The sequence below is a fragment of the Pelophylax lessonae genome, assembly GCF_965119305.1.
Source record: "Pelophylax lessonae genome assembly, chromosome: 8".
In the NCBI taxonomy this organism is placed as follows: domain Eukaryota; kingdom Metazoa; phylum Chordata; class Amphibia; order Anura; family Ranidae; genus Pelophylax; species Pelophylax lessonae.
Genome location: NC_138775.1, coordinates 84264357 through 84288753, shown reverse-complemented (window position 1 = coordinate 84288753; position 24397 = coordinate 84264357). Strand labels below are relative to the sequence as shown.

Sequence of the window (24397 nt, the reverse complement as noted above, 5' to 3'; positions counted from 1 at the left end):
AGGGTTTCCATCCGTCCAGATTTGACGGATCGGATGTCAGCGGACATGTCTCCGCTGACATCCGATCCCCCATAGAGATGCATGGGGGGACCGTTCAAATCCGCCAAAAAAAACGGACAGGCGGATCTGAACGGTCTGCCTGTGTGAAAGGGGCCTAAACTGGAACAAAGTTAGGAATTGAAAGTTAAAGCAGCTGAATGCTTAGTAAGTAAATAAATCAGCTGCTTAAAGTGTTTAAAAAAAAAACTGAGGGTTCAATATTACTCTAAAAGCAGCCTGCAAGATAGACAGATGAGCTTGGATTGCATGAGTAAGGTCTGCTCTGTCCACGTTGTAAAAAAAAACTTGTTTTCAGCTACTAAATACCCATAAAGGTATCAAACACCTGTATTTTTTTTACATTACTCTTGAAGTAGTTGTAAAGGCTATAGATTTTTTACCTTAATGCATTTCCTGCATTACAGTAAAAAATGTTCCAGCATTTCTATTGCACCCCCTTCCTCAAATAATTACCCTCACTCGATCCACCACTGTGCCTATCAGTGGCATCTCTCTCCTCTCTCTCCCCCTGTACTCACTGGACAGATGCAGCAGTGGGAGACATTGGCCCCTGCTGCTGTCAATCAAATCCCGTGAGGCAGCGGGGCTGTGCTGTGTGTGTGTAAAAAAGCACACAGTCCGGCTCAAGAGCAAGCCTGCAGGTGTGCCACCTTGGGAAGCTGTTTGCTATGGTAACACACCAAGAAGAGGAGGAACGCCAGCAGGGCACCTCAGATGAGGAGTTTCGTGGCCACTCTATGCAATAATAGCAGGTAAGTATGAACCTTTTTGTTATTTTAATTAAATAAAAAGACTTTACAATCACTTTAACTTCAGAGTTCTGTTATGTACATTAAAGAGGTTGTAAACCCGTACCATTTTTTTTTTTTTGCGACCTGTAAGAGAAAGACATAATGAGCTAGTATGCATCGCATACTAGCTCATTATGCAATACTTACCCCAGAACGAGCCCCCGCCGTGCCGCTCACTCACCTCCACGAGCGGCCGTTCCTTCAGAGCGCCTGCGCCAGTGACGTCACTGGATGCATCTAAGGTAAATATCTCCTAAACTGTACATGTTTAGGAGATATTTACAGTACCTATAGGTAAGCCTTATCATAGGCTTACCTATAGGTACAAGTTGTAGAGGAGGGTTTACTTCCTCTTTAAGAAGTGACTTTTGAAGCCGTTTACTTCCAAGGTCTAGAGCAGTCTTTCTGAACCCCTTTAAATAACTTTCATGTCTTAGGAAACCACAGAAAAAAAATGCTAGATTTATAGCTCATGGTACATTAGCACAAAGAGTACATTGTGATATCTGAATAAAAAAATGAATTTGGCAGATACCAGTAGAATTTCAAGCCATGTATGGGCAGGTTGGTAGCGCAAGTTGATCTATCGATAGACTTGTTTACAAGCAGGCTGTTGGAAACTTTGCTCTCAATCAGTGTTGTAGGTTATAGCCAACAGCCCCAACCAGTGTATTCTGATGGTGAGAAAGACCCCCAGCTGTCAGACCAAAATAGCTCAGCACGAAGGATTCTTCCATCCACATTGAGTGTGAATGGGGTAATTGAGTCATTTTCTTTGGTTGAATGAAAAAAAAATCCCTCATGTATAGCAGGCCTTAAGTATGTGGTGTACTTAGCATATTTGACACCCTGGGCTGCTCTGTACAACAAAATTATTTTCAGTAATAATTGTGGTGTTTCGTCATATTATTGGTCAGTGGTAAAAAGCCTGAATAAATTGTTGGTCAAGGAGGAAGTGCCTAGGTAAATTGGTGGTCACTGAAGGTGTCCCTTACATCTGTGGTCAGCATACTGTCACCTTATATTGATTGTCGGTACAATGATCCCTAACATTGCTTGTCATGGGGAAAAAGGCCCCATTATATTTGTAAACAATAATAGGAATGCTGCCAAATGGAATCAGTGATAACTTATTTAAAAAGGCATAAATTGCCTCCCAGTAACTCCAGAGCAATTTCATGAGCAACCTCAAGGTTCCTCTGAACCCTCATTTAGAAAAGATGGCCTAGAATCATCCTCAACAGAATATGTTAAGCCATATGGGGGGGGGGGGGGGGTAGGAGATATAAAATATTCATAGGTAAGCATCCATATTTAGATGCATGTTTGATGTTTGCATAACCTCAGTTATGAGAAGTCCCTTTAAACCAATGGCAACAGAACTTATCCCTACTCCTAACTGTAGCCAAAGTCAAACCCTTTTCCCCGGACCAAATAATTGCAAAAACTTTGACCATTGTCATAGTCCTCCTAACTCTAGTAACACAACTAATAAAAAAAGAAACTTTGCCCAATTTAAGACAATACACTTTAACCACTTTACCTCCGCTCACATGGAGGCTACTGCGGCAAAGTGCCGCGATCCCGTCCAGCGACGTAGACCTACGTCGCTGGACTCCGCCCCTTGTGGGCGGCGCTCGCGCGCCGCCGGAGGCTCACTCCCGCTGTGTTCATTCACAGCGGGAGTCGGGCCAGGGGAGGAGCATCGGCGATTGCCGCTGCTCTGCCCCGATCGTCGGGGATCGAGTCTGGAGATCCATAGTGACAGGGACTGACAGATCGGAGTGTTCAGCATAGCTGGACATCCAATCTGTCCTTCTGTCACACAGTCACCTCCCCCCCCCCACACGTCAGTAAGCACCAGGCATACATTAACCCCTCCCTCTCCAATAAAATTAACCCCTTCCCTGCCAGTGTCATTTTTACAGTAACAGTGCATATATATAGCACTGATTACTGTAGAAATGTCACTGGTACCCCCAAAAGTGTCAAAAATGTCAGTCAAGGGTCCGATCTGTCCGCCACAATGTCGCAGTCCTGCAAAAAAAATCGCAGATCACCGCCATTACGCGTTAAAAAAAAAACACCAAAAATGACAGAAATCTTTCCCTTAGTTAGTAAACGCAATAACGTTTGCGCAAACCAATCAAAATACGCTTATTGCGATTTTTTTTTACTAAACATAGGTAGCAGAAAACAAATTGGCCAAAAATTTTAAAAAAATTTGATTTTTACATTTTTTTGGGGGGGAATTTCATATAAAAAAATGTGAAAAATATTGTTATTTTTTCAAAATAAACGCTATTTTTTTGTTTATAGCGCAAAAAGTAAAAATCGCAAAGGTGATCAAATACCACCAAAAGAAAGCTCTGTTTGTGGGAAAAAAATGACGTAAATTTTGTTTGGGTACGGCGTTGCACGACTGCGCAATTGTCAGTTAAAGTCGCACAGCGCCGAATCGCAAAAAGTGGCCTGGACGGAAGACAGCAAAATCCTCCTGGGGTAAAGTGGTTAATTTACTGGCTTCAAAACTTCAAACTAAGGTATTTCTTGTATTTCTACACATTTTTATCCAATCGGATGGGCAACAGACTTGACTGCCATTTGAAGATAGCACTTATGGTCCCCAGAGAGACATTATTCAAATATCCATCTATAAACCCACTGTATAGTTGTTGCATTAAAGCAGACTTCCCCTCTTGGTAAACTGCCAACATTAGGTACAGTATATTAATATAGTATAGTATTGTTATTTTCCTCTTTAATGTCTCTGTTTGCCGATCCCATTGCACTGCCCACTGCATGCTTGAAATCCCTTGCTGCCATTTTAAAAATATACATCATTGATGGCAAACTTCTTCTTGTTCTATGGGCTGATCCGTCGATGCTATTCATCCCATACACTTTATGAGATTTGGCGTGATTTTTTTTAGCAAAGCCTTGGCTTTAGCAATGTGGGCATCATTATGCCCCCTCACACTCTCATTGATAAAGCCATGGCAATGTATAAACAATACCAAACCCTGCTAGATGCATTTACAAACCCCAGACCTGCCTCCTTTTAGTTTACTCCTTGTCATGGCTTCGGAAACTTTTCCTGACATCTCATGAGATTTTGCGAAATCTTGCGATATGTCTTAGTTTATACTTAAGTGCTCCTTGGAAGACTCAGAAGATTTAGCTTTCCCAGGTGGAAGCAGGCTACATCACCAGTGCCTCAGGAAAGGCAACGTAAAATAAATGTAAGTTTTCTGAAATAAGGTTAGTTTTACATAGGACTATACCCTCTTCGGTTCAGCATGCAGAGATGCATGCTAATGTGCTTTTTCAGTTTGAGGGGGGGAAAGGTTCCCTTTAATAATATCTTAAAAAACCTCTACTGTAATATCAGACATGGCTTAAGATACATTAGTGAAATTACTTACGTTTTGCCATAGTATCTCCAGGGTAAATATGACGATTGTACACATCCATAATGTAGACCCTTTTATCATCAATGAAATCTCTTTCATGTCCATTTCCCTATTGCCAGCCAAGGTAAAATTAGTCTCAGAAATATAGTGGATCAAAAAAAAAAGTAACAAATGCATATAATATAAGTATATCTCACTGTGCAAAAGAGTATAGTTCGTTCAAACACATAAGGCAGGCTTCAAGATACTGATGTGGTACTTAATCTGGAAACCCATTGTCTCTTTCAGCTATAATCCTTTATTAAAAAAATTCTTCCACCAACTTCTAATTTTTTCTAATAGTTGATAGAGCTCTTTCTTTATGAAGAAATACCCTTTAATGAAAGAGACTTAGGTAACAGGTAGTACTTTTCAATATATTATACAATAACCATATTTATTGTCGGCTATTTTGCACAGTTTAAGTCAGTTTACCTTTCCAAGCTAAACCAGTAAAATGATAACAGGATAAAAAATACAACTACACGTCCAGTCAAAATCTGGGCTCTCGGTTGGTTTAGGAATTTAAAATAGATCTAAACCCAATCATTAAAACCACATGCTGTTACTTCAAAAGTTGTTTTCAGTATTTTTAAATCTGCAGCTTCCATTAAAAGTATACCTGGGGGCCCTGCCATAAAGGTCCTTATTCTGGTACTTCCTGTTATAGGGGGACAACTGTCTTCCAGTCTTGATCCTACAGTGTCACATTAGCTCCTGGTGAAAGGCTGGACCGACACACATTGCGGAGGCAAGGTCCACCATTGTACCATGATAAAAACAGTCCAGAGCAGTGACTTTCAGCAGATGCTGCAGTGAGTGCAAGTGGTTGCAATTGTCTGAAAATGATGCATAGCAATAGTTTATCATAAATTAATTTAATCCTTCACCTAAATTTAATGTTGCAAATAAAACACAGTTCACGGTTTCATTTGAATTTGACAAATCCATGTTAGAATTTCTGTTTTCATTATTGCCTGTAAAATGCTAGATGAGAACACAAACAGCTTCTGTTAGTGGTTCTATCCCTTAAAGTCTACTGATAAAGGTGCTTTTCTTGCTGCCTTTGTTCCAATTGTATATATTTTTTTTATTTCTAGTCTTGGTGGAGACACAATAGATTATTGCAGAAAAATCTCTTCAATGTGGACAAAGACAATAAAAAAAAAACTTGACAGAGGTGCTAATCAGTATTAGCAATAGTGTATACAAATTCATAGCAGTCACAAATATATTTATTAAAGGATAATTGTGTTTCAACAAAGTACAGTTAGTTATCATTTTTCTTTAAGCACCCTGGCAAAATTTTACAGATCAATAACTTAATATCACTAGCCCTGGCATCTTCAAACCTTCACATCCCAGTGACAGAAAACTTTTTAGTAACGGCCATGCCTGCATGTTGCTTCTAATGGAGTTCTATAGGCCCATTAACTGACACAGGAGGTGGTTTGTTGATGGGCCTTTAGACATCTCTGGGGGTAAATGTGCAGACGCAACTAGCACTATGTGGGATTACTAATAGGAAGTAGGCTGTATACCAATCTTCCACTCATCCAAGATGAGCATTTTTTAAAATTAAAATTGAATGAATCTTGGGTGAAAGTTATGTGTTGAAAATTATCCCCCCTTAAAGCAGAACTACACTGCATCTGAGCACCACAAACTGAAATCGCTATTTGATTAATTTTAATATTCAGAGCTAATTCACCATCCATATCTCCTTGCTTTATTTTGCTGAGAAATCCCTTTGATAAACACCCCCTAGCATTTCTGGCCGTGGCCACCTTGAGTAAGGGCAGATAATTCATGTAGCATATACTTCCTGGGATCCATCTGCCCTTAGCTCAGACATGCAGGTAAAAGGGTGTGCTTGGCTGAGAAAACCCCTCCCCCCTCCTAAAGACTCCTGGGATGTATGCCATCATTTGCCTAGGCTGGAAAACAGGAAGTAACTTAAGAAACGTAAAAAAAGGTTTAAAACAAGTAAATATAATATACCTTTCTATCAATTTCCTAATCTTAGCAGCAAGAGAACTAAAATTGTTGATTGAAAGAGTGAAGTTACGCTTTAAGATCAGATTTTATCTCATACACATGCAGTATACTATTTATAAACTCTTAGGCCCCTTTCACATAGACCAGCCTGATCGGACGCTCCATGCACCCCTATTGAGCAGCAGATGTCAGCGGTAACATGTCTGCTGACACCAACCACTATCCGATCAGACCCTGTCTGTGAAATCCAGACAAATGGAAACCCCATTTTTCATTCATCTGGAGGATCGGATCGGATCGGATCGGATAGCATTGGATGAAAAGGGACAGGTGGTCTGTTTTCATCTGATCTCCCATAGAGGTGACAGGTCCGTCTCTGCACAGTGAGCGATCCCCGCTGAGCAAAATTGAGTCCGCCGGGCAGAAAGCCCATGCGAAAGGACACTTTCAATGTATTTGTGTGCAACCCTTTTATATACAAACATTTTAATTTCGTATTTAATAGACCTTTAACCATTTAACGATTGCCCAATAGCAGATTTACTGCTACAGGGCAGCCGTTCTATGCAGAATCACATATAATATATATATATATATATATTATATGTATGTATATATACATATATACAGTGCATTGCGAAAGTATTCGGCCCCCTTGAACTTTTCGACCTTTTGCCACATTTCAGGCTTCAAACATATACAATAAAATAAATTGTATATAAAAGATATAAAAGATATAAAAGATATAAAAGATATAAAACTGTAATTTGTTTTGAAGAATCAACAACAAGTGGGACACAATCATGAAGTGGAACAAAATTTATTGGATATTTCAAACTTTTTTAACAAATAAAAAACTGAAAAATTGGGCGTGCAAAATTATTCAGCCCCCTTTAGTTAATACTTTGTAGTGCCACCTTTTGCTGCGATTACAGCTGCAAGTCGCTTGGGGTATGTCTCTATCACTTTTGCACATCGAGAGACTGAAATTTTTGCCCATTCCTCCTTGCAAAACAGCTCGAGCTCAGTGAGGTTGGATGGAGAGCGTTTGTGAACAGCAGTTTTCAGTTCTTTCCACAGATTCTCGATTGGATTCAGGTCTGGACTTTGACTTGGCCATTCTAACACCTAGATATGTTTATTTGTGAACCATTCCATTGTAGATTTTGCTTTATGTTTTGGATCATTGTCTTGTTGGAAGACAAATTTCCGTCCCAGTCTCAGGTCTTTTGCAGACTCCATCAGGTTTTCTTCCAGAATGGTCCTGTATTTGGCTCCATCCATCTTCCCATCAATTTTAACCATCTTCCCTGTCCCTGCTGAAGAAAAGCAGGCCCAAACCATGATGCTGCCACCACCATGTTTGACAGTGGGGATGGTATGTTCAGGGTGATGAGCTGTGTTGCTTTTACGCCAAACATAACGTTTTGCATTGTTGCCAAAAAGTTTGATTTTGGTTTCATCTGACCAGAGCACCTTCTTCCACATGTTTGGTGTGTCTCCCAGGTGGCTTGTGGCAAACTTTAAACGGCACTTTTTATGGATATCTTTAAGAAATGGCTTTCTTCTTGCCACTCTTCCATAAAGGCCAGATTTGTGCAGTATACGACTAATTGTTGTCCTATGGACAGAGTCTCCCACCTCAGCTGTAGATCTCTGCAGTTCATCCAGAGTGATCATGGGCCTCTTGGCTGCATCTCTGATCAGTCTTCTCCTTGTATGAGCTGAAAGTTTAGAGGGACGGCCAGGTCTTTGTAGATTTGCAGTGGTCTGATACTCCTTCCATTTCAATATTATCGCTTGCACAGTGCTCCTTGGGATGTTTAAAGCTTGGGAAATCTTTTTGTATCCAAACCTGGCTTTAAACTTTTCCACAACAGTATCTCGGACCTGCCTGGTGTGTTCCTTGTTCTTCATGATGCTCTCTGCGCTTTAAACGGACCTCTGAGACTATCACAGTGCAGGTGCATTTATACGGAGACTTGATTACACACAGGTGGATTCTATTTATCATCATTAGTCATTTAGGTCAACATTGGATCATTCAGAGATCCTCACTGAACTTCTGGAGAGAGTTTGCTGCACTGAAAGTAAAGGGGCTGAATAATTTTGCACGCCCAATTTTTCAGTTTTTTATTTGTTAAAAAAGTTTGAAATATTCAATAAATTTCGTTCCACTTCATGATTGTGTCCGACTTGTTGTTGATTCTTCAAAAAAAATTACAGTTTTATATCTTTATGTTTGAAGCCTGAAATGTGGCAAAAGGTCGAAAAGTTCAAGGGGGCCGAATACTTTCGCAATGCACTGTACATACATACATACATACATACATACATACATACATACACACACACACACGTGATTCTGCGCTTTCACCTAGGAAACACGTGCCACTTCTGCTGTAGTTAGTCACAGAAGAAGATGATCAGCAGGTGCCAGCCAATGGATGTCCACCAGCACCCGCTGATCGTCAGGACAACATAAGCAAGGGGGGGGGATGTCCATGCTGTATATAATCTGTGTGAGACTGTTCAATAAAGCAGAAGGTTCCTTAACTTGTACAAGCTAAGTTGTCGGCTAGCTTTGTATGGGGGCGGCTAGGATATTTGAGATCTATGTTCGAGACTGGGAGGAAGCGGTATACTGACAGAAGCCCACAAACGCAGTGTGGGACATGGTTCCGTTACAGTCGCCATTACTAAAAAAAAATATCCAATAGTTTGTAGATACTATAACTTTTGTGCAAACCAATTAATATACACTTATTGGGATTTCTTTTACCAAAAATATGTAGCATAATAAAGTTCTATAAGGTTAGGAATAGTTCAGTACCTGATGAGCATCCAAATCTACAATTGTTGCCTTAGATATTCCTTCAACACGTTCAAATAAGAACTAAAAAAAAAAAAAAAAAATAGAAGATTTTATAAGACATATTAACAATAGCATGATATTAATCTCTCCACAGAAAGAAATACATATATAAACAGGCAGTATTCAAATTAATAAAATATATGTGATTGTACACCAGTGAAAACTTTTCTAACTTTTTAAATTATTATTATTATAATTATACAGGATTTATATAGCGCCAACAGTTTGCGCAGTGCTTTACAATATGAGGGAAGACATTACAGTTACATTAAAATTCAATACAGGAGGAATTGGACGGCCCTGCTTGTTAGAGCTTACAATCTAGAAGGGAGGGTCAAGTGAAACAAAAGGCAATAACTCTGGGGGGATGAGCTGATGGAGAAGATGGAAGTATAGTTGTTAGGTGTGGGTAGGATAGGCTTCTCTGAAGAGGAGGGTTTTCAGGGATCATCTAAAAGCTAATAGAGTAGGAGATAATCGGACAGATTGGGGTAAGGCGTTCCATAGGATTGGAGAGGCTCTGGAAAAGTCCTGGAGGCGAGCATGGGAGGAGGTGACGAGGGAGCTAGAGAGCAGGAGGTTTTGAGAGGAACGAAGAGAGCGATTAGGTTGGTATTTTGAGACTAGGCTAGTGATGTGGTTGGGGGCTAAACTGTGGATGGGTCTGTAAGATGTTGTTAGTATTTTGAATTAATCTTTGGGTGAGCGGAAGCCAGTGGAGGGCTTGACAGAGAGGAGCAGCGGACACTGAGCGATTGGTAAGGTGGATGAGTCTGGTGGCAGCATTCATGATGGATTGAAGGGGGGATAGCCTATGTAGAGGTAAGCCAATGAGAAGGGAATTGCAGTAGTCGAGGCGAAAGATGACCAGGTAGTGAACTAGGAGCTTTGTTGTGTCATTGGTTAGAAAGGGGTGTATTTTGGAGATGTTGCGTAGGTTGAGGCGGCAAGATTTGGACAGTGATTGGATGTGGGGCTTGTAGGAGAGTTCAGAGTCCAGGACAACACCTAGGACCTTGGCATGCGGTGATGGGTTGATAGTTGTGCCATCGATATTGACAGAGAGATCGGGGGAAGGGGCACGTGGTGGAGGAAAAATTAAAAGTTTGGTTTTGGATAGATTGAGTTTGAGGAAGTGATGTGAAATCCATATATCTGATAGTAAATTAGTGGTACGTGAGGAGACTGAGGGAGTGGGCTGAGGAGTGGATAAATAGATTTGGGTATTGTCAGCATAAAGATGGTATTGGAAGCCATGGGAGGCTATCAGCTGACCCAGAGAGGAGGTGTAGATTGAAAATGGGAGAGGTCCAAGAACAGAACCTTGGGGGACCCCAACAGAGAAAGGAAGAGGAGAGGAGGAAGTAGAATTGTAAGTAACACGAAAGGTTATAATAATAATAATATGTGATTGTACACCAGTGAAAACTTTTCTAACTTTTCTAATACAATCTGGGAACAAATGAAAAAGAAAAAAGTTCTAAATACATTACGTTTAGCTCCCTAAATTCACCAGATTGAAAAGGCACAGGTGGCCCAAAACTCCAGAATCACCAGAGTTGATTTTATAGTACATCTACATCCACTGTATGTATCCCATATTTGGGAAACTCGGATAGTTTAGAGTTATGGTCCACATTTATCAGAGGTGTCTAGACACGGCAGTGTAGCTTCCACATGTATTTAAAAATGTATAAAACTAAAACCTATAAGTACCTGAAATAAAACCTCCAAGTAGTTGAAACAGATTAGTTAGTGTATTTTTGGTGCTGGCTAGCTTGAAAGTGCGCTGCACACCCCTTTTTGTAATATAATGTTACTTAAAAATAACTCTTAATTGCAGGTTATGTGACTTGCTGGGAGCTTTTCTTTCTTCAGCAAGCCACACCAGGCGGGAGAAGACCTACATCACACTTTAGTGATGTGGCCACCACTCAGAGATGATTACCAGTATTAGGTCATAAATTGCAAGGAAATTGAGAAGAGGATAAAAGAATAAGTTCACTTTTGTAAAAAAAAAAAAAAAAAAAAATTGCAGTTAACAAATTTGCATGTTTTTTTTTTTTTAGGAGCTGCGAGTGCAATGTCAGGCTCCCAAATGCCTCGTACACACGCAACGATTATCGGCCGACCTATCGGCCGTCTTTTGTCCAGTGTTGTTGTGTTGGTTGGAATGTGCTCTAGACTGCACACAAATTTTCTCGGCCAACAAAAATCAACTTCAGAAGTGATGTCATGTGATGGTTTACTTTCCGTGTGTTTTTTTCTTATCTGAGCTTGCCCAGTCTTGCTCATCAGATTTTTGTCTGCCGAAATCTGTACTGACTGACGGAAAATCGGCCGTTCTGTTGACGGCCAACAAAAATTTTATAGCATGCACACCAGATTTTTTTTGGCCGAAAAGTCGGAGTCGGTTGTCGAAAGCATCATACTAACAAGCTGAAAATCGGCCGATCGGACGTTGGCCGAAAATTCACGGCCAACTATCGATGCGTGTGTACGAGGCATTAGACTCTTAGTACAGATGTCTGCCCGATACCTCCCACACAGGCAGACAGTTACTAGCAAGCTGAGGAAGTTGTAATTCTATCTATGGCCTATTTGTTGGATGTATTCCTGCATGGGAAACCTGTTCTTCGTGACCAAATAAAGTGGGAAGAAAATCCTTAAAATTGATACTAATGTACAGACTGTCCACTGCTTGGTTGTATTTTTATACTGACTTTTCACAAACATTAATATTGCATATTTGATTGATTTATGTGATATTAAATGCTAGGTATTTAACCACTTTTAGCTGCATGGTGCTGGCTGGAAGACTGCAGACATCTAGCAGCAAATAAAAGTATTTTGAGGCAGGTCTCGGTTTTGAAGTTGAAAAATGCAGAAAAAGATATTCATTTTATCTTGTTTTTTCCATTAGAGTTCTGCTTAAATACATTTTCATACATTTTTAGTCTTTTGCAGTGGCATGTGAAATAGTCACTTTGATTGCAGACAGACAAAAGAATGAATAAAACGGCAAGTATTGCAAACAGTAAACCATTCACAAAAACATGGAAGCTTCCATTTATTTTCTTTACTTTTTATATGTTAATGGCTTGCTGCCATACTGATCTTCTTTTGATGCTTTGAATCATTTCTGGGTCAGTGATTTAGACGATACTAAAGTCAATGGGTCAACGGGACAGCCAAAAAAATTAAAATTTCAGCAGGGAGTCTGCAATAACAGCCCTATGATTTCTTTTATCACAGATTTCCATTAGAACTAGTTAACGACTGACCAATGAAGGATTAAAACTACAGCGAAACAACCTGCAATGTTTACGGATTTCAGTTTTCAAAATGGAATAAAATTGTCCCTGTGCATATGTTTGCACTATATCCACACCTCAACACTGAATTACAATCGCATTAACATTTTAAAAGGTATAAACTGGCTATTTCTTTTGTTGTTCTGCAAAGAAAAAACTGGGACAAGCACCGTCAAGAAGCCTTGATTACTACAGTTCAGAACCTCAAGATAATATGACAAAATGTGCTGGAAAACCAGGAATCTCGGCGGATCCTGCTCACAGCTCTGTAGTGCTGCGCAGTCTGATTTAGCACTTGCAAAATAAGAAAACAAATCATCTTACAATGGGTGGATGGTCAATAAATCTCTGCCAGCTGAAAAGCAAACAGAAGAACCCCCTAAAATATGTTTTACACAAATAAAATATTTAGAGAAAAAAAAATCACTGTTTTAAGAACACTACCTCCAAATAATGCAGCAAATATATTCTTATTTTACATGAAGTTCTGGTTATGCTTTAAAATATTTATTACTGCATAAAATGATTTACGGTATTTCATTTTTCTCTAGATCTTCTAAGTCCAGATACTTAGCGATCCCTTTTTGTTGTAGAAACACTGCAAGGACGCAGTGTCCTGGTGTCAAAAGGCTGGCTGATTCTATTAGGCTCCTTTCACACTTGTGCGACTTGAGATCTGACTTGTGAAACCCACAAGTCGCAAGACGTGTGAAATGTAATTTTATGAGAGCCGTTCCTACTGATGCCACAGAAGTCGCTGCGACTTCAGAAAAGGTTCCTGCACTACTTTGGTCTGACTTTTGATGTGACTTTGATCCAGAGAATCTTAAGTCATAAAAAAGTCACACTAAGAGCTGGTTCACACTGCCGCGACCATAAGTCGCCCCATGTCGGAGCGACTTTTTACTGCGACTTTACCGCGACTTTACCGCAACTTTACCGTGACTTCAGAGCGACTTGTGAATTATTTTGCGCGACTTATATGACAGACGACTTTGTATTTGGCCAATCAGAATATGATGTGTTGTGACCTAATTCCCCTTTTCTGTTTTTTTTTTACTCATTTCCTCATTGCCCACCAGTGCCACATATCAGTGTCCACCAGTGCCACTGCCCACCAGTGCCACATATGTGTCCACCAGTGCCACTGCCCACCAGTGCCACTGCCCACCAGTGCCACGTATGTGTCCACCAGTGCCACTGCCCACCAGTGCCACGTATGTGTCCACCAGTGCCACTGCCCACCAGTGCCACGAATCAGTGTCCACCAGTGCCACATATCAGTGCCACGAATCAGTGTCCACCAGTGCCACATATGTGTCCACCAGTGCCACTGCCCACCAGTGCCACGTATGTGTCCACCAGTGCCACTGCCCACCAGTGCCACGAATCAGTGTCCACCTGTGCCACATATCAGTGCCACGTATCAGTGCCACAAATCAGTGACCACCAGTGCCACGTATCAGTGTCCACCAGTGCCATGTATCAGTGTCCACCAGTGCCACATATCAGTGCCACGAATCAGTGTTCACCAGTGCCACATATCAGTTCCACAAATCAGTGTCCACCAGTACCACGTATCAGTGCCACGTATCAGTGGCCACCAGTGCCACGTATCAATGCCACTAATCAGTGTCCCCCAGTGCCACGTATCAGTGCCACGAATCAGTGTCCACCAGTGTCACGTATCAGTGCCACGAATCAGTGTCAACCGGTGCCACGTATCAGTGCCACGAATCAGTGTCCACCAGTGCCACGTATCAGTGCCACGAATCAGTGTCCACCAGTGCCACGTATCAGTGCCACGAATCAGTGTCCACCAGTGCCACGAATCAGTGTCCACCAATGTCACTTATCTGTGTCCACCAGTGCCACTCACACAGACCAAGCAGAGATAATGGAATATATATACCATTACACACACATATATATATATATATATATATATATATATATATATACACACCATATAGGCATGGCTGCAATGTGGGGAGTGCCTGGCTAATCTCTTTCTTCTTCCTGGAAAGTCTGATAACAAGTCGCTTCAAATAAGATAAGGATCCGACTTGGAGGCGACTCCCATTGAAGTCTATTGACACAAGTCGGATACAAGTCGTCTCAAAGTAGTACAGGACCCTTTTCTGAAGTCGGAGCGACTTCAGTAGTGCCAATTAAGACGGCTCTCATTCAATTACATTGCATTTGTTATGGCAAGTGACTTGGGGCGACTTGAGGGCACACAAGTCGCCTGACAAGTCGTGCTAGTGTGAATGGAGTCTAAAAGTTGCTCCAAAGTCACACTGGAAATTGTGAAACTTTGTAGTCACCTTAAATGGAAAAAGAGAAAGCTCCAATTAATGTTGTTTTAACACATGTGGTTGCATATTTTCAAAATACAGTATCTCAAATCACCAACTGTTTAAAGACTTCAGAGAAGCAATATTTCTTATGACCAGATAGTTAAAGGAGTTGTAAAATGTATGCATTAACATAAAAACATTTCTGTGTGCAGCAGTCCCCCTTGGCCCCCTTAATACTTACCTGAGGTCCCTCTCTGTCCAGCGATGTCCACGAGTGTCTCAGCCATCCAAAATTCTCCCTCCTGATGGGCTGAGACAAAGCAGCAGTGCCATTGGCTGCCACTGCTGTCAAAGTCAGCTAGCCAATCAGGAGAGAGAGGGGCGGAGCGGGGTCAGGGCTCCGTGTCTGAATGGACACAGAGAGCTGTGACTTGGCTCGGGTGCCCTCATAGCAAGCTGCTTGCTGTGGGGGCACTGAACAGGAGGGAGGGGCCAGGAGAGCAGAGGAGGGACCTGAGAAGATGAAGATCTGGGCTGCTCTGTGCAAATCCACTGCAACAGAGCAGATAAGTATAAACATGTTTGTTATTGTTATAGAAAAAAAAAAAAACAAGACTTTACAAATGCTTTAAAGTGATTGTAAAGACTTTTTTTTTTAAATAACAAACTTGTTATACTCACCTGCTCTGTGTGATAGTTTTGTATAGAGTCGCTTTAAACCTTCTCTTCTGGGGTCCCCCGCTGGTGCTCTTGGCTCTTCCTCTTTTTTGAGTGCTCCAATAGCAAACCGCTTGCTATGGAGACACTCATGCTGGCCCGATCCCAAACCAGGCTGTGTGCATCTATAGACACATGCAGCGCAGCTCTGCCCTGCCCCTACACAGGGGCTTTTTACTGACAGCACCAGGAGCAAATGGCTCCCGCTGTTGCCAAGTCTCCTGTAAAAAAAAAAAGAGAGGTTGCTGTGGACGGAACAGCTCTGGATCAAGATCAGGCTCAGATAAGTGTTTAAGAAGGGGCTAAAGGGGAGAAGCTTTTAAAGGGGGGGGGGGGGGGGGTTATAACCCCTGTCCGATTTTTTTTTCTTTGCCATCTGTATCCCATTGTGGAGATTTCCCTTCACTTCCTGTCCCAAAGCCAAACGGGAAGGGAGACGAAATCCTTGTAAATTAAGGAAATTACTTTTTGGTTGGGATTTCAATAGAGGGGGGAATTCAGATCTTCTGTAGAGTTTTATTGCTCCCATTGAGGAGATTTCTCCTAATTTCTTATATTGGTGACACCAAGGCAAAAATTAGGAAGGTTTCACCAGGACAGAGAGACACAGATGTTCCAACCCCAACTGCCCAATGAAGTTGCAGACAGCAAAAGGAATCTGAAGTTCTAACCGGCCTCTACTCTGTCCAAAACTATAAAAAAAAAAAAAGCACACAAAAAAAAAACAAAAACAAACCTTTGATGTTTGAATTTAGGGTGACAAAAATGTTAATATAAACACACAAATACAGAAATTGTTTGCTTTAATAATACACTGACTTTGGACCAAACTTCTCTCAGATTTCTTACCCCTATAGCGATTTCAGAATAGGGAACTTATTATTGTACCTTGATAGCTAATGTTATATCAGCATATGCACAAAATCCTCCACCTTTGTCGCCGGAACAATGATGGAAGCCACCACCTTATAATGAAATAAAAACACAGGATTAGGATGACATGAAGCATTATTCACAGAGAGGGTAGAATTTTCTACTCTGAACAATTTTCAGCTCTAGAAGCATTAACAATATTTATTATAAAGCATACAAAGTAAATGGGAGGCATACATTAATTAGGGCTGATTAGGATTATTTTAAGAGTTAACATAGGATTAAATAGAAACAATTTTTTTTTTTTTTTTAGTTTACATGTAAGGATTGCTTTAGGCCACACAAAAAAAAAAAAACTAGAATAAATAATGATCAGGAATGGATTATACTGGGGATTTTACAGGCTAGAACGGATGCAGCAGGGATGAGGATCTGGGTTTAGAGTATGCCTAAGGTATTTAAGTTATTTTAGGGCATATTACGCATGCCAGAGGTTCACAAATCATTATAAGTAACTGGTAATAGGACCTAATGTGTCAATCAATGCAAAGAACTTTAGTATCTTCTTCACAGCGATCAAGCAAACTAAAACCAACACTAAAAGGCCCATTCACCCCATCATATTGCAGCAACGTACAGCAAAATGTGTGTGTTACAGCAGCGCCTGGTGCATTGCGTCGCATATTATTTGTTTTACATGCCATCCCAATACATGTACAAGTACCTGCAGTACAACGTACCACAAAGTAAAGACATTTAGTTGCTACAAATACTGTAGCTAACTTTTAAAAATCAGGTATTTTACCAGTGCCTGTAATCCAGAGCCATCTTCCTGTAGCTGGTTATTCTTACCTCCGCTGGTCTCTGGCACCTCCATTTTGAATTTTCCAATTGGCTGTGGCTTCCTGAGGAACCATATCTGTCTTTCCACTGCACATGCCCAAGCTTGTGTGGCACCTTTGTGAATGGTACTGCAGTTTCATGTCCCAGGAGGCTGCTTGAGGGGAGGGAGTGGAGCAAGTGGCATCATCCTCGCCTAGGCGAGGATTGTGGAAGTTGGAGCATACATTGATAAAGATCGGTACTCTATTCCCCCTCTCCACCCCAAAAAAATACTATAACTCAATTACAGGCTGGGGAAGGGAGCCAACCAGCGGTACTTCACTTTTTGAGTGAAGTTCTGCTTTAACTATAGTTTTCAGTACTGACACTATGATAAATCAAGCCCATACTTTCTGAAACTAAAAGTTCTTAATAAAATTAGGATCATGTCACATTAGTAATTCTTTTGCTAGTGACAACTCCCAATGACGAAATCTTTAAAGCTGGCCATATGGCCATAGATGTATAGAATTTTGAACAAATATTCCTACGAAAAGTCTTAGGAAAATTTGTATGAAAATCCTCCAAAAATTTGTTTGTCATCTAAAGATTTTTTTGCCTTTAACATTTGATTTTAGAATGAATGGACTTTACAGAATTTAAATCACATACACTGTTTTAAATTTGTTTGAGAAAAATGTTCCATCCTGCAGTCGAAAATGAACATCAGTTTGACCCAATAAAGAATAGAAAAAGTAACAAACTTTCTTAGCACCTGCTTTTCCTAAGAATTTTCGTTTGAAATTCTACCCATGTATGGCCAGCTTAAAGGATAAGTTCACCTTTTGTAATATGTTACACCCATATTAAGGATGTACCATGCTACAAATGTACCAGCCTCTGCACCCCCTCCAATCCCCCGTTTTGGCAGCGAGGGGGATCCCCCCCCCCCCCCACCGCTCGTTGCCATAATCTAGAGAAAACCCATCTGCGTCATTCGTTTACAGTGTTCTGTGATTGAATGGACTACAAATACCAACAGCCTTTGCAGCTATCAGCTTGTAGTTCTCAGAGAACTACCATGGCACTGTTGGGCACTGTGGAAGTTCATTGATTCTTCCTGTCAATGTGAAACTGCCTACCCAGCAGAAAGCTTACACTTACAGTCTGCAGAAGACCTGCATGGCATGTCCTTTATTTTATACTGACTAAGATGGCAGTTCTATTTTGTACTATATTGTGCTACTCAACAATTTTTCTTCTTGTTATTTCAAATCTTAATAAAAACCATTGACACAGAAAATATTATACTTGCCAACATTAATTGCCCATCCTCTTTCAATGGCCAGTTTTCCAGCCTAAAAGAAAAATGTGCAGTTAGATGTAGGTGTGTACATTGGATTAATGTATAATTACCTTTTAATCACTGGTCAGCTTCAAAAAAGACGAAAAACTCCAGTGATGAACAAAGAAAATAAATCACTGAGCATTGAATCATGACCTTTTTTATGCTAGCCATACAGGGCTTAAATTTTGGCCAATTTAGCCTGTTGGTTAAACAGTGACTGTATCCAGTCAGGCGCAGTCGTGGTTCGGTTATTTAGTCAGCAGCGAATGCTGCAGCTGCTTTAATACAATAGCTGGCAGGGGAGATTCCTCTGTTCAAGCTGTTCATTATGTTACATAGTTAGTGAGGTTGAAAAAAGACATCAGTCCATCCAATTCAACCTATGATGTGTGTGTGTGTTTTTGCTGTTAACCATACATTGTATACCCCTGTACGTTGTGGTCTTTAAGGTGCCCATCTAATAGTTTTTTGAAACTATCGATGCTCCCTGCTCATACAACGGAAGAGAATTCCACATCCTTACTGCTCTGACAGTGAAGAACCCCCTACGTACTTTAAGGTTAAACTGCCTTTCCTCTAGTTTTAGTGAGTGGCCACGTGTCTTATTGTATTCCCTTTCTCTGAATAGTTTGTTACTTATGCTAGGGTCGCCAGTACAGTATTTGTACATTGATATCATATCCCCCCTCAATCGTCTCTTCTCCAGAGAGAATAAGTTCAGTGCTTGTAGTCTTTCCTCATAGCTGATGTCCTCCATTCCACTAATTATTTTTGTTGCCCTTCTCTGGACTCTTTCCAGTTCCAGCACATCCTTCCTGAGGACCGGTGCCCAGAACTGGACAGCATACTCCAGATGTGGCCGGACCAGAGTCTTGTAGAGAGGGAGAATAATCTCTTTATTTCTGGAGTGAATCCCATTTTTTATGCATCCTAGTATTCTGTTGGCTTTGCTTGCAGCGGCTTGGCAATGCATGCCACTGCCAAGCCTGTTGTCTACCAGTACCCCCAGGTCCTTTTCCATCCTAGACTCACCCAGAGATTCCCCCCCCCCCCTAGTGAGTAGCTTGCTTTCTGGTTTCTGGCACCCAAGTGCATTACTTTACATTTTTCAACATTAAACCTCATCTGCCATGTAGTTGCCCACCTCATTATTTTGTTCAGGTCTGCTTGTAAGGTTTCCACATCCTGCATAGAAGATATTGGCATGCTTAGTTTAGTATCATCTGCAAATACTGAGATTGTACTAGATATCCCCTCCTCTAGATCATTTATGAATTAAACAGGATTGGCCCCAGGACAGAACCCTGGGGGACCCCACTTTCCACACCCACCCAATCCGAGTACTCCCCATTAATCATTATGGATGAAGGAATCGAATGATTTCTCTTATTCAGGCCACGTTGTTGAACAAAAATGGCTAGCCTTACACCCCTACCACACTGCAGTCAGGTAGGTAACACCCATTTTCCCTGATCGATTTTGCAGCCTCATATGAAATCTTCACTACCAGCCTGTTCGTAGGATAGTGAAGCCTGTCCAGAAAGCAGTAAAGCTATAACGAGGAAGTAACAGAGTGATCTTCCTGTCTGTACAAAATATCCGAGATGTGCAGTAGCGGAACTATCAGGGTCGCAGCGGTCGCGGTTGTGACTGGGCCCTGGAGTTCCGCTACCTGAGGGGGGCCGCCAGCGCCTGTTTTCTTACAGCGGCCGCGGCATGAGGGGGCCCGTCCGTCCGCCTGATGACTGTTCGCTAGTGGTGGCTGAGCGAGAGACTAGTCTGGGCTTGATGCCGCCTTCCCCGATCGTTGTGCGGGGGGGGGGGGGGGTTGGGGGGGCTGGAGAGGTACAGCGGTATGTCATGTGTGCAGTGTAAAGCAATCTACGAGTACCTGCAATCCTGCATTCTGCTGCTGTGCTGCCTGCACTGCCCTCAGCCCTGCCGATCCTCCAATCTGAGAGATGGCTGATGCAGTGAGGCAGCAGGGGTGGACAGTCACTGAAAGTCAGCTGACCAGCTGACACCAATAGAGTGCAGGGTGAGGAGGAGTTCTCTGCCCTGCGAGATGAGTGCGAAGAGACCACATGCTGTGTCTGCCTGGCTGGAGTTGCTGAGCCTGAGTGAGGGGGAAATAGTCTCGACGCTGACTGACCGACTCGACTGACTGCTAATCGTAAGTGAACTTCAACTTGCCTTTTTGATCCCAAACTCCACCCTTGCTGGCTTACTGAAATGCTGCCTCTTAATGATCCCATCCCATGCCTGGCACAGAACAGATCTCATCCTCTACAACAGAGCTGTTGGGGGTGTAGGGATGAGATCTGCGGTGGTGGGGGGATGGGATCAGTAAGACAGAGGTGGTGGTGACACCACATCCCACCCCTCCTCCACCCCCCCCCACCATTGCCCCCATTGATCCCTCTCCACCACCCCCCCCTTCACCACCGACATTGATCCCACCCCCCCTCCAATCCATCACCCCCCCTCACCACCGTCATTGATCCCACCCCACCATCCACCCCCCCCCTCACCACCGCCATTGATCCCACCCCACCATCTACCACCCCCCTCACCATCGCCGCCACCAATCTCACCTCCCTTCCCCACCATCACCACCTCTGATCACACCCCCCTCCCCACCACCGCCGCCACTGATCACACCCCCCTCCCCACCATTGCTGCCACTGATCCCACCCCCCTCCCCACCATTGCTGCCACTGATCCCACTTCCCTCCCCACCGCCACTGATTCCACCCCACCACCGCCACTGATCCCACCCCCCGCACCACCATTACCGCCTCTGATCCCACACCCCTCACCACCATTACCGCCTCTGATCCCACACCCCTCACCACCACCATTACCGCCTCTGATCCCACACCCCTCACCACCATTACCGCCTCTGATCCCACACCCCTCACCACCATTACCGCCTCTGATCCCACACCCCGCACCACCACTGCCACTGCTCTCACCCACCTTACTTTGTTATACATTGCAAAAAAAATTGTCAAAAACATGCTTTTTCAGGGGGGGGAGGGTGGCCCTTCATTATTTCTTGCACCCGGGCCCTGAGAAATCTAGTTACGCCTCCGGAGATGTGTAAATGACAAGGCTGAATAAAAAGAGTTGCAAATGCTTAAGCAAGTGAAATACATAAGCATATGCTGTATTTCAACTTTTTATTTACATTTTTTTGTTCTTTGATTTTCTACAGTGGCAATTTAAATGAAATTAAAAAAAAAAAACGATTTCTGCATACACGCAACCTACAGTATGTTGTTCAATCATGCCACATATACTGACTGCAGTAATTCAAAAATAAAAAAATTAAAATGTCCCTGAAGTGGTTTAGAGCTTCCTCATGGCTCAAATGACACATTCAGATGGTAAAGTGACACTAGTAGCTTATTTTGTTTATTTCCTGCTGTGGACTCTTTCTCCTTGGCACTATATATACCCTTCTCCCCTTTACCCCTCTACCCCCAACCCCCTTTTTTCACGTTAGTTCTCATCCTTTATTGTTAATCCTTTTTTTTGTAAACATTGTTGAAGGCTTTGGATGACAACATACCATCATCATCATGAATCATGGAGGTTTTCTGATTGCTCTAGTTTTACAAGCATTTTTTTCTTGACCTCACCATATGCTTTATTATAGTCAAGCAATGCTGTTTCCTGCCTCCAAAAGAAAGTTAGTTCTAAATGATCTCTCTGTTAAGGGCCATACACACTATAAGATTTTCTGAAGACTTTTTCCTTCAGACTTACCAAAACCATATAATATGAGGTCAAACCTAAACACTTTCAATTTGTATGCAATCTGGCAGGCCCTTGCACTACATAGAAAAGGTAAATCTGAAGGAAATCGAACCACAAAAGTTGGATAGTGTGTATCCAGCTTTACACATGTTGTTATGACACGTGCTTATACTTGTTATCCTTTGCCTTTCTTCCTCATCATACAATTGTATGCAAGCAAAAAAGCTGTTTTTTATTTATTTTCTTTGCACCTTTTTGGGTAATAATTTACAAAGTGAAACTTCAACACATTCACTATGCTCTAAGGAAAATGAGTGCAACTGCACTTGCAAAGTGCGCAGTCTATTTGCTTTTTGTAAATCAACCCCACGGCATATTAGAATATAATCAAAAAGTTAATTTATTTCAGTAATTAAATTCAAAAAGTAAAAAAATATTTTTTATAGATGCATTACACACAGAGTAATGGATTTCAACTATTTCTTTCTTTAATTTTGAGGATTATGGCTTACAGCTAGTGAAAACCCAAAATTCAGTATCTCAGAAAATTAGAATATTACACAAGACCAAACAAAAAAGGATTTTTTTTATACAGAAATGCTGGCTTACTTAAAAGTATGTCCACACACAGTATAGTATGCACTCAATACTTGGTTGGGGCTCCTTTTGCATGAATTACTGCATCAATGATGGGTGGCTTAACAGCTTGCCGACCGCCGCAAGTACATATACTGCGGCAGTCAGCCCCGGCCAGGCAAAGTGACGTATAAATACATCACTAGCCTTGTGAGCCAATAGGGGGCGAGCACGCGCCGCCGGAGGCGCGCTCCCGCACCCGCTCATTCACGGACAGCTCCGTGCATGTGACCGGCGGACCCGATGTCTGCCGGTCACTCGCGATCGTCCGCTGTGAAGGGAGAAAGGCAGGCGACGGATGTAAACAAAGCCGCCTGTCATTCTTCCCTGTGTAACAGCAGAGATCTAACGGTCCTGCTATGTAGGACCGTAGATCTCTGCTGTTGCATGCAAAGCCACATCCAATCACAGTTAGAATCACGCCCCTAGGACACACTTAACCCCTCCCTCTCAAATAAAGTTAACCCCTTCACTGCCAGTGTCATTTTTACAGTAACAGTGCATATGTATAGCACTGTCACTGGTCCCCCCCAAAAGTGTCAAAAATGTCAGTCAAGGGTCCGATCTGTCCGCCGCAATGTCGCAGTCCCGCAAAAAAAAAAAAAAAAAATCGCAGATCGCCGCCATTACTCGTTAAAAAAAAAAAAAAACACCAAAAATTACAGAAATCTTTCCCTTAGTTAGTAAACGCGATAACTTTTGCGCAAACCAATCAAAATACGCTTATTGTGATTTTTTTTTACCAAACATATGTAGCAGAAAACAAATTGGCCAAAAATGTTAAAAAATGTTGATTTTTACATTTTTTTGGGGGGGAATTTCATATAAAAAAATGTGAAAAATATTGTTATTTTTGCTAAATTGTCGCTCTTTTTTTGTTTATAGCGCATGATCAAAAAATCGCACAGGTGATCAAATACCACCAAAAGAAAGCTCTATTTGTGAGGAAAAAAGGACGTCAAATTTGTTTAGGTACAGCGTCGCACGACCGCGCAATTGTCCGTTAAAGTCACGCAGTGCCGAATCGCAAAATAGGGCCTGGTCGGGAAGGGGGTAAAATCTTCTGGGGCTTAAGTGGTTAAAGACGATCAGCACTGCTGAGGTGTTATGAAAGCCCAGATTGCTTTGATTGTGACTTCAACTCATCTGCTTCATTGGGTCTGGTGTCCCTCTTGACAATAACTTACAGATTCTCTATGAGGTTTAGGTCAGACAAGTCTGCTGGCAATTAAGCACAGTGAAACCATGATCAATAAACCAGGAATTGGTACTTTTGGCAGTGTGGGCAGGTGCCAAGTCCTGCTGGAAAATGAAATCAGCATCTCCATAAAGCTGGTCAGCAGAGGGAAGCATGAAGTGCTCTAGAATTTCCTGGTAGAAGGATTTTGGACTTTGGACTTGATAAAACACAGTGAACCAACACAAGCAGATGACATGGCTCCCCAAATC

General features: G+C 42.0%; 1 protein-coding gene across 3 annotated transcripts in view; it reads right to left on the bottom strand.

Moving 5' to 3' along the window:
- Positions 1-24397, bottom strand: part of HDAC11 (histone deacetylase 11) — a 77913-nt gene that overhangs the window by 8710 nt on the left and 44806 nt on the right. For all 3 annotated transcript variants that reach the window (XM_082265209.1, XM_082265208.1, XM_082265207.1), the window contains 4 exons: positions 18518-18560; positions 16396-16472; positions 9135-9197; positions 4277-4373 (listed from right to left, as the gene is read on the bottom strand). In XM_082265209.1, the coding sequence (XP_082121335.1) occupies positions 4277-4373; positions 9135-9197; positions 16396-16472; positions 18518-18560 (280 nt within the window). The remainder of the gene's footprint in view (positions 1-4276; positions 4374-9134; positions 9198-16395; positions 16473-18517; positions 18561-24397) is intronic.